The sequence below is a fragment of the Astyanax mexicanus genome, chromosome 7 (assembly GCF_023375975.1).
Source record: "Astyanax mexicanus isolate ESR-SI-001 chromosome 7, AstMex3_surface, whole genome shotgun sequence".
In the NCBI taxonomy this organism is placed as follows: Eukaryota; Metazoa; Chordata; class Actinopteri; order Characiformes; family Acestrorhamphidae; genus Astyanax; species Astyanax mexicanus.
The window spans coordinates 44,885,671-44,897,180 of NC_064414.1; the positions used below are offsets into that span (position 1 = coordinate 44,885,671).

General features: G+C 36.9%; 1 protein-coding gene across 1 annotated transcript in view; it reads left to right on the forward strand.

Annotated features, from left to right (window-relative positions):
- papss1 (3'-phosphoadenosine 5'-phosphosulfate synthase 1) overlaps nt 1-10,942 on the forward strand; it is a 43,655-nt gene extending 32,713 nt beyond the window's left edge. Inside the window, exons 11-12 of the mRNA XM_007234306.4 lie at nt 1,125-1,354; nt 9,616-10,942. Of these exons, the coding sequence (XP_007234368.3) occupies nt 1,125-1,354; nt 9,616-9,754 (369 nt within the window). The 3' untranslated portion in view covers nt 9,755-10,942. The remainder of the gene's footprint in view (nt 1-1,124; nt 1,355-9,615) is intronic.
- The last annotated feature ends 568 nt before the right edge of the window (nt 10,943-11,510 follow it).

Consider the following 11,510-nt stretch of genomic DNA (forward strand, 5'->3'; position numbering starts at 1 on the left):
TTTACTTCTTTAAAAAAGATCAAAAATCAAGAAAATCCTACCTAGTGCTGCTTTAAGTCCACTTATTACGTTATTATTTGTATTGTTGTTTACATGTTCTTAAATATAGTTATTTTTTGGTTGACCTGTTTTTTGTCGAAATGGCTTAAATACTAATTTGAGTGCTGAAGTATTTGTCATGTTGGTGTAGTTTTCTCTACTTTTTTTTTGAAGATTGATACCCTTAGCACTGTAAGAGTATTTCTGGCAAAGGATTTCTCCAGCATAGCAACTTGTAGAAAACATACAATTTGTATTCTATAATCTGTTGTTTTATTATGCAAATCATATTAAATTACTGCTTACCATTAATGCATTTCAAATGTTACAGCATGGATTTTGTGATAACCTGATAATTAGTATCTCTTGATCCTCTTGCTTGCTTTTCAGTGAACTTTTTTTGTGGCAAATATTGTTCTTGTATATCATTTACATTTGCTATTTTAAAATAAATCACTCTGTGTTTAGGCACGGGTGGATCTATTTAGGCAAGCCATGCTTCACCGAAATTGAAATAATAATAAACTAAAACATTAAAAAGAGAGTGATTGTTCCCTAAAATTTAATTAGTTTTGTGTTCTGATTTCTTTTATTTTCTAACAGCAGACAACAAATCTAAACCAAACATCTTTGTTGGCAAAAAAATCCAGTATGTGGCAAATATTTAGTTGTTATCTGAAAGTGATGTTATGACAGTCTGAAGTATAAACTATAAAAAGGATAAACTGTTGTAACCACTCTGACAGTTCAGCATTTGTCTTTAAATTACATCCCAAACTGTAATCGACGGGGTCCAAGCACACAGTGCTCCAGTATGGCAGCTAAAGAGACCTATGAGAAACTTTTAGAAATGTTTAGGCTTATTTTGAATGTATGTGTGGTCTCACAAATCTCAAATGAGATTTTTGTTGGTTTGAACTGGTTGAACACAATAAACTTAATAATTTCTTTGAAATTATTCCTGTAGTTTTGTACCAGAATTGTAATATAAAATCATATAATTTTTTTCTGTTTGGAATGTTGCCACTACAGGTTTTCTCGTCACTGCTCATGATTTTCTATACCTGGATTCTGTTCTCCTACAGGTGCAGTGGCACTGCAGAGCTCGGATGGTCGCTGGTGCAAACTTCTACATCGTAGGCCGAGACCCAGCCGGAATGCCCCATCCAGACACGGGTAAAGATCTGTACGAGCCAACTCACGGTGCTAAAGTCCTCACCATGGCCCCTGGACTCATCTCTCTGGAGATTGTGCCCTTCAAAGTGGCGGCATACAACAAGGTGAAGAAGGCCATGGACTTCTATGACCCCAAAAAGTAAGTTATTTGCAGTTTGTCTTGTCTTTTGATAAACCAGACGCTTTATTTTTACTATCCTCATGTTTGTGCCTCGTCCTTTTGCTCTGATCATAGTGGGGGATTATGAGGTTGATCCAGATTACGTAAAAATTGGAACTGCAGGTCTTCATTAGGGCTTAAGCATGTGAATGTACAGTAATTGGCCATTTTTGTGCTTGTACTCAGTAAGGGATATCTTAAAAGGTTTGTAAAGCTGTATTTGTGTATAAATTTAAGATGGGGATCAGTTTAGTCTGCCGACAGCAGGATTTTTTGCCCAGTCTGAAAACATTTTCCGTGTTTTCTCCAATAAGCTCGAGAATCGATCATCTGACTTCTCCAGCGTAAGTCCCATGTGTGTCCAGCTTCCTTTTTTGTTATCTACAAAGAACCGTAACGCCAAGAATAACAGGAACTGTTGTGGTTTTTTGAGGATTTTACAAAGTTCTGTGGCTTTTTCGGTTCTTTGAAGTCGTCCAGAAATCACGGAGAGCTGCCGCTAATTACGTGGCTGTGTATGAGTGTTGCGGACGATGACTAACAGAAATCTTGCCATGTTCCTGTAATTAATAGCACTCTCCGCTATCAAATTAACTGCCTTCTCATCCCACGTGCCAGAAAGCGTACTGACTGAAATCTCACGAAAACCGTCTCCCATAGACCAGCATTGTTAGCGAGCGAGTTTTGTTTGCCAGTGGTTTTACTAAAAGAAAGAAAGAAGAGCAGAGGAATCAGCCGAAAGCTGTTTTTTCCCCTTAATTAGTTTGATTTCACGGAGCCTCGACTGCAAGAAATTACGCACAGCTCAAATAGTCTCATCTGAATCCCTCCTGGAAACACAACAGTCGCTTCCTTCAGTCCACTGAAGCGATCCGTCTCCTCTGTCTCCTGTACAGAGGCTTTGATGCTTGTCGTACACTGCTCTGGAATGCGGGGTCATCCTTTTCACATGTAGATCTTCCAGCAACCCTCCAGAAGTTGTTGTCCATCCAGAGCTAGAATAAATACAGGTTTCAAACATCGCATTTTTTTATGCGGATACGCTTTATTTGAAGTTCTTCGTAGGAGAATTGACTGCACCATACAAGTATGCAACTGTTTGGTGTGTTTGGAAAGATGTAAGTATGGAAACAATCTTAACGTGGTCTGTACAATAACAGGGTTTGGTGACCGCGTCCCAAATACGTGAAATACCTGTACTTTTCTGATCCGTAAGATATTCTGTTGCCCCACTTTTTTTTTTTTTTTTTTAATCTTTGTTTTGTACCCTTTTTAGGTATGAGTTTGTTTCGTAAAGCAGTAAACTGCTTATATGCCAGGAGTGTCTAAACTGTCCATATTGGACAGCTTTCATTTCAGAAACTTAAGTCAGAAGCTCAAGTTGTTGGAAGAATGACTGACTGATTAACAAATGGAAACACAAATCCAATATGGACAGGTTAAACACCCCTCTTCTAGGCTAAATAGATTCAAAACACCTAAAAAAAAACAACCTGGAGACTTTAATGGTTCCCGGCTTGATTAAACTGTTTTTCACACTGATGGAAAAATCTTTAGAAGTTCGTTCTGTACGTTTCCACTACAACTGAGGCAGTTCTTTGTTCTCTTATTGTGCCTATTACCTTTTTTCTGAACTTATTTAAAGTAAACATTCTTTATAAGAGAACATACACTAGGCCTGTTAATCAACACTATATGGACAAAAGTATTGGAACTAGGGGTGGGCGATATGGCTCTAAAATAATATCACGATATTTCAGGGTATTTTTGCGATAACGATGTACTTGGCGATATAGGAAAACTAAAATAATTCATTCATTTCAGGAATAGAGTATAATGTATAATAGTATAATCATAATGTGGCAAAATAAATAATATAGCATAAAATAATATAATGCAGCAAATAATACTGCAGTATATTTAGTGCATGCATATAAACTGCAAACTAAAACAATTATACAATAAATACACCTAAAGCTTCACAGTAAATAATATACTACTTTTAAGACAGAACATCTCTATTATCACGATATGGATTTTTAATATCCTAATATTTCTGTGTCACGATATATTGTATACGATATAATATTGCCCACCCCTAATTGTAACTCACCTTAATCATTGCATTGACATGTTTGAAAGCAAGTATCTTTTAATGCAGTCTGCCCTTATAAACATTAGTGAAAGAATGGGTGATTTATAAAGAGCTCTGTTCTGTAAAGAACTTCACTGACAAGATCTCCAGTGTGCTAATGTAATAGAATGGATCCATTTATAGAGCTGTTTGCTGGAGAATTGGACTTTTTACTCTGCTTCCTCACAAGGTTTTGTTACCTGCCATAGTAACAGATGCAAAAACAGATATTAAAAACACTATTTCAAATTTTGCAATGGTTTAAGAGGATAGTTTATTATAAGGTCAAGCATTAGAATCAACCAGCAACAATCCTAATTCAAACTATTGAAAATATTGATTGAAATTCAACATTTTAACATTTGAACATTCTGACAGCCACATATTGTAGAGCATTGTAGAGCTAGCTTTGTGGGATTAGCTATTTTGCCTAATAAATTGCAGAGTAAAAATCAGAATAAAACCACAAAAATAAGACTAAACAACTATTCAATATGTATAGCCTTTATTATTATATTATAAGAAAAATCAGGGTGAGTCCTGAAACATGGAAATTAATTCAGTAAAAGTTGAATAGTCTTGGAAATATATTAAAATTGCCTAAGCCACATTTTATTTAGGCTTAGGCATAATAAATGAATTTAAGTCTTAACTCTTGACACAGACCATTATCTTAAAGGGGTAGAATCAAATGATATGATCAGGAGGGTGTAGGAGATTTTACCACAGGTGGCCATGCAGCATCAAGAGGACATGATTTAGGCAAAAAAATGAATAAATAAATAAATGCCAAAAAATGACTTGTGCGATTATGTTAGCAATGTGACAGTATTTGCCTATGTAGTGTATCTAAGACTGCTCTGATCCAAATCCTTTACTACTACAGAATCTGAGCAGGAGGGTGTTAGATTTGGTGTTAATGTAAATCTGTCAGGTCCTGGACTCTCCCCGGCAGTTTCCTTTCCGTCTCCTTTTCCGTCTCTCCTGCCTCTTCCATCCTGCAGCAGGAAGGTGATCGGAGAGGCGAGCGAGAGACTAGCACCCCATCTGAATTTCAAAGGGCCCCGCTTGGCGCCTTGGCAAATTTATGGCATTCTGTCTGCTCCTGGAGTAGGCGCGGGCTGGGCCGAAGCCGAGGCCAGTATGGATCCTAAGCCTAATTGCCAGCGATCTCCCTTAAATTCTCCCTCCAAAGTGTAACAGCTCAAATCAGTGCAAGCTGTTTCTCATTTGACTGCATATTAACTTTCTCCTCGTCTACAGTGTGCACGCTCCATCCCCCTCCATCCTCTGTTCACTTTTCACTCGTATGTAGATTTTCTGTTCAGTTCACTTCAAGCAACTGATTCCTAGCTATTCCTGGCTGACTAGGAACAATAGAAACAATAGTTTAACCACAAGTCAGGCGTATTCAGTAGTATTTAACAGTGCGGGTGTTTTGGCTTCTGATGAAGCAGCTTTGCATCATTTGTGGCTTCATGCTACATTTTTTACTGTTCTGCTTTTAAATTCTTATTAAATGAGCTGCGTAAAATCCTCAGAATAGAACAAACCCGTGTTACGTCACAATAACAACAAATTTACTTATGAGCGGATGAAGCTGCTAGCACTGCCTTGATCATAATAAAATTTTGTACCAGTCTTGATATGTAAAAGCATTTACCGAGTGTTCTTAATGATTTTGTGAATAAATAATAAAACCTGTGTCATGCTTCTCTTTGGCTAATTTCACATTATAAGCCTCGTTGCTCAAATCCGTTTTTTTTTTTTTTGCTCAGATCGGATTTAGCTATCTTGACTGTTCACATTCACAAATGTAAGTGACCTGTATCTGTGTGAAATGTGAACAGATCTGTCCCTGATACGTCTCACATGCGCAACAACAAAAAAACGATTTGAGAGAAGTCTCGTATCTTTATGAAGGAAAATGGATGTATTAGCAGCTCATATGTGGAGTATCTTTAGCTGGAGTGGAGAGTAAACAGCTGGACTAAAGTTCATGCTCAGGTCGAGGAGTTGAAAAATGGCCAGGTGGTTTGCTTTTGCTGTTTTTGCAGCTATAGCTGCACAGTTGCACCACGAGATGTGTGGGTACGAGAGAGAAGCACGTAGCGCATACCCATGGATTGAAAACGCAACCGATTTAGGACCACATATGGAAGTGGCTCAGAAATGATTTGAAAAAATTGGATTTGGCACGTTCACACAATCAGATCTGAGCCACGTTGAGCAGAAAAACAGATTTAAGTCACTTCAGCCTGGTAATGTGAACGTAGCCACCAGAATGTAGCCATAGTTCATAGTTCAATACTTTATACCCTCCTAGCCCACACCTGGGATTAGATATGAAGCTAACATTTTTATGTTTATCTGCTCCAGAGAGTCCTATTCTATAGGCAGTACTTCACTATAAGGACGAGACCAGCTGTGTGCCAGTCTGACAGCTAGCAGACACTCTTCTTTTCAGAGTTACAAACTTCAAAAATCAGATACATCACCAGACATAAAACGCCATAAAATTAAGTCTCCACCAGTCTTTCACGCTGCTTTTGAGTGACCTTATGCCACTCCAGGTTCAAAAATGCAATCAGTTCAGCTTAGTTTAATGGCTTTTGGCCATCCATCTTCCTCTTGATTACATTCCAGAGGTTGTCAATGGGGTTCAGAGTCAGACTGGTGGAGATCATGCCAAGACGAATGAAAGCTGAGATTAAAAATCAGAGTCTACCAAATATTCATTTCTGAACTTTTCCAGCTTTAAGTCTTTAGTATTGTTTCTAAAATAATATGAACTTATTTTCTTTGCATTATTTTTCGTTATTCTGAACGTTTCTCATGACAATGTAATTTAATTTGTTTTTATTTGGAATTTGGGAGAAATGTTGTCTGTAGTTTATAGAATAAAACGGCAATGTTCATTTTACTCAAAAATATACCTATAAATAGCAAAATCAGAGAAACTGATCATTTTAAACTGGTCTCTTAATGTTTTTTTCCTGAGCTGTATATAATAACCCAATTACCAGTATGTCATCTACAGACTACAGACTATCTACACATGGTGTGCCATATAATATCAGCAAAAAGTCTGACACGCTAAAAAAAAGGACCTATTGTGGTGTTTCCATATTCTTAAAAGTAGTCTATTTTGTATTTATTTTGCGCTTTACTGTTTTGGTTTTGTTTGTAGATTTTGTTTTGTGTGGTAGATTTTTAGATTACCTTATTTTTGTTATTTTCTTTTTCTCTTCTTTTTTTCTTTTAATTTCATTTCATTTTTGTATTTTACTTTAATAATATACAATAATAGTGGATATTACAAATATTTTTAGTTTTTTTGTTTCAATTAAATGTATGAAACTCATTAACATTACTTTTACTAAATAAAACTTGAATATTTGTAATAATATTTATTCCTGAAATAAAAGAAAATGTCTTGAAAATGTTTTGTCATATCGACAATAATATCATTATGGCAAAAATACCCTTTAATATTGTGACGATATTTTAGGGCCATATCGCCCACCTCGACTACATAAAAATAAAAATACATTTTAATGAACACTAAAAAAAAACATAGAACTATTTGTGTAAGTGTTGTTTGAAAGTGATTTATTTATTTATTTTTACTTTAAAAGTTTTGTATCAGTTAAACATTCTCTTTCCCAAGACAAAAACAATGTAGACATTATATTTACTTATTTATTTGCAGTTCAGTATGAACATTTAGGATTCTTTAATGACTTTAATGGATACAAGCTTATGTGTTTACAAGCACACACAGGCCACAGAGCTTTCCTGATAGGCTGAGAGGTGTGTGTGTGTGTAGTGGAGATATGAGATTGATCATTGACTAACAGGCCTCTAACATGTACACAGATACAGACTTGTGTCCTGGTTGGTTTCCTCTCGCTGGTGGCAGGACATGTTTGGCATTTTTCAGAGTGCTCGACTACAGACTCATAGTGAACGCTTCACTAGAGCAGACAAACCACATCACTGCAGAGCTGCAGCAGAAAGAAACCACACGTTATAAATGTGATTATAGCAGGGAAAGTGGATTGCGACACTGCGGCAGAATACGTACACATCACAGACTGGTTTATTTATTTAACTTCACTGTCTAAATTAGAGAATATCTAATCTTTAAGAAATATCTTGTTCACTTCAGCAGATCAGTGGAGATGCCATTAGTGGCTGTATTTAGACTGGCTGATTATGGTTTGGATTTTAAATTAGCGCTGTTTGGCAGATATTTGACCCCGTTTTTTTTTTTGATGGTATTTGTTTAAAGGGGAGTGTGGAGCTCATAGTTCTGCTTTAATGGAGTAGATCTGAAGTTTAGATTGTTGTCTTGAAGCAGTGTTGAGACAGAACTGTTCATCAGCACTTTTCCTTGTTCATTTAAAAATCAAAGCTGGAAAATTTTGGTAAGAAAAAATTCTATATAGTTTCTTTTTGTTCCATTTATAATATAATTATTCTTATTTCTTTTATTACATTTATTGTAGCTTGGAAACAGATTGGAATGGATTTAATTTAGTTGGTTTACCAAGAAGATAAATACAACCTAACAGCAATCAGGTTAACGTAAATTCCCAACAGAATATTGCCACCCTGACGCCATGAGATGAATTAACCTAATGTTTTTATGCCGCATAGTTGTTTCATTTAAATGTGCAGTATGCTATAAGGATGTAATGATGCACATCACCACTATAAATCATGCTTAAGACCAGCTCTTTGCTAGTGGCTAGGTTCAGATGGTGGTTGAAAAGCTGGTAATTCAGGTAAAAAATACACTATACCCAATACTGGCAGTCTCAACATTTTACCAGCACAGACTATGCTCTACCAATGTTTCTCACATTGATCATGTATGTAAAACAGTAATCATACTTTACAGCTCTTAATCACTGTAATTCACTGCCACTTGTGGTTATTTGTTTTTATTTTGGGATAAGAATGAAGCGTAAGTTTCTAGTCTTACTCTATACTTTCATCCCTAAACAAGATAATCCTACAACAGTGCTGTTGAAAAACAGTGATGTATGTGTGGAATGGTCATCTATAATGAAACATATTTGAGGAACACAGATATCAGTTAATCAGTTTACAACTGATTCACAATCTGGCTGGTGTCTAGCTAAAAGGTACGTGCTGTACAGGGCTAGGATAGTCTGTACGTACTAGGAATGGGTCAGTATTTTGATTTCAGTATCTAATTTATTTGATATGTGGCGTCAGATTTCAATTATTGAAACCTAGGCACTGTAAATTCTAGATTCTGTGGAATTGGCAACAATAAATCAATAATTCCTGGTATTTGCTTATTTATGAGTATTTTACCCTCTTCAGTAACACAGATATAGTTTACTATCGTAAGCTCTGTCCAGACAGGAATAGTGTCTCAGGGGGATGTCTGTAAAAAATATTCACACTTCTACTCATTGATTAAACTCTTGCATCCGGACGGCAACAGGAGGACCAGTGAGTTTTTAGGCTTTCTCGGTCATGACATTGCGTTTACTAGCTCCTCCATTTTCACTCGCTGTTGTGTTAAAATAAAAAAAAAAATAAAATAGTTATTTTATTTAATTGTGAGGAGACGAAACTCTTGAGTTGTGCGTCCAGATGGGACTAAAATTACCGGAGGACGACGAAGTTTAGCAAAAAACAATGGGTAATTCAGTCTGTAATTTTCTCAAAGGATGTCTGATAAAAACACATACATGGTCATTCCGGATGGAAATAAAATCACAGAGGACCCCCAATAAAACAGAAAATTACCCCAGAACTCCCTGAGAAACTAACCCTGTCCAGATAGGGCTATAGAAAACTGTACCACTGAGTCACAGTATCGCAATATCATTACTATCATGGGCAAAGTAAGTGAGATGCCTTGTGATTCTCACTCCTAATACTTTACATACCATATGCTGGTGAAAAGCTAATCTGAACATTTTTTTTCCCCCAGAAGGCATATTTTTAGGGTTGATGACCAACTATGTAGATCGATTAAAAGATTTTGGCTTGGTCATGCAAAAAAATAAATAAATAAAAAAAAAAAAACCTCACTATGTCTCTCTATTCTTGTGTCCTGCAGCCACGAGGACTACGACTTCATCTCAGGCACCCGCATGAGAAGGATGGCTCGAGAAGGCCAGAACCCACCAGAGGGCTTCATGGCCCTGAAGGCCTGGACAGTGCTGAAGGAGTACTACCAGTCTCTGGAGAAAGCATAAGTTACTTCCCCGGTGGAGGCATGGAAGTGTTTCATTAAAAGTTAATAAAAAAAGGGAAAAAAAAAGGAAAAGAGGAAACAAGGGGAGGAAAAATAATTGGTCAAGTGGAGGGACCACCCAAAAAAAAACTAAAAACTTGTGAAACTGTTTGGCTGCAAGTTGTGTATGGAATTGTACCTTGTTACTTGAGAAATGCACACCTCTGGCTCATCAATTTACTGTCTATTTCTACTGTTTCGAGTCTTACGAGGGTGTTTTTTAATGTATTTTGCTTATTAACTTATTCTAACTCCAAGAGGATTTAAATTTTATTGTGATTTAAAAAGTGGAGATAAATAAAAAGGTTTAAAGGAATAGGGAAGTCAACAAATCATATTAACAGGATTTATCATTTACCTTAAACACAGTGGGTCAGCCAGACGTGCTTGGTATCTGAAGTTTGCTTTTTTTGTTTCGAGATGGGAGATGCTAAGCTAACTTGCTAACAAACACTGGATTTGAACTCTCCCCAGTATGCATTTATTTAAATACAGGCTTAAAAATTCCACAAACAGGTACGAGTGAATATACTGTATTCCCTAAACCCAACTGCCGAGTAAAATTTAGCTCGGCCCATTAACCCACTCACTCACTCACTAGGACTCCTCCTATCACTTGCAATGCTCCCAACACTAAGTATGAGACTGAGGACAATCACATGCCTCCTCTGATACATGTGAAGATCATGCTCTCTCTGACTCCGTCTGCTGATGCCAAAGCATCATGTCCTGCATCGATCTTCTTGCCATAGTGTCAGTGTCTTGGTCTGCTGAGCCACTTGAAGCCATATATGTGACTTTTTAAATTAAGATTTAGTGTTTATGTATTTACTAAAATAAGATACTGACAGTCAAAGTCCAGTGTTTGTTAACTATGTCAAATATCAAACGTGTCAAGCTGGCTTAAACTTGGTAAGTCATAAATGAAGTTAAAATGATTTTTTTGCTGAACTCTTTTAACCTTTAATGCAGAGGTTCTCATGTCTGGTACTCAGCACTGTCGCTGCTCTATCTCTCCTGATTCAGTCCATCAGTGAAGCGGAGAGAACCGTGAGATGTGCTGGACGCAGTGTACTCCAGAATGTGGTTTGTGAACCACTGGTTTGGTGTAAAGTTTCTAGCCAAAGAAAATGATAGACCTGAAGAATTCAAGCTGTTATACAGTTTACAAAATGTGTTTTATCATGCTAAGAGTAAGTTATGTGTCATGAGAATCTCCCTACTTTTCACTAAAACTGTGGATAAAGATGGCTACTGTAAAATATGTTACTGTTATGAGGCACATTTTTAAAATGCCTTTGATTAATCATCAAAGCGATGGATGATACGTTACATCCTGCAGTGTATTAATTCTTGAAATTAGGCCCGGCTGCCTTAATAATTACAACCTTTTGTCTGTAATAGTTGCGCAGACTCTGTCAAAATGAGGATCTGAACTTGAAAACATCTGGTTCCCTGGTTACTTCCTTTGGGTTATTTGTCATATGACCTCAGCAGAAAAAATGGCCTGTGGTTTGTTTCTCTGTTCTCTGACTGCAGGTCTTTGGTGATCTATGTATACGGTAGGGGTGTCACGATCTCGATATTTTATCGAAATCGAATCGAAATGAGGTCACGATCTCGAGTATCGAAGTCAAAAAGAGGATCGACGATCCCTCCCGCGCGCGCTACGCAAATAGCGCAGCGCGCTACGCAAATGGCGCGGCACCAACACAGCG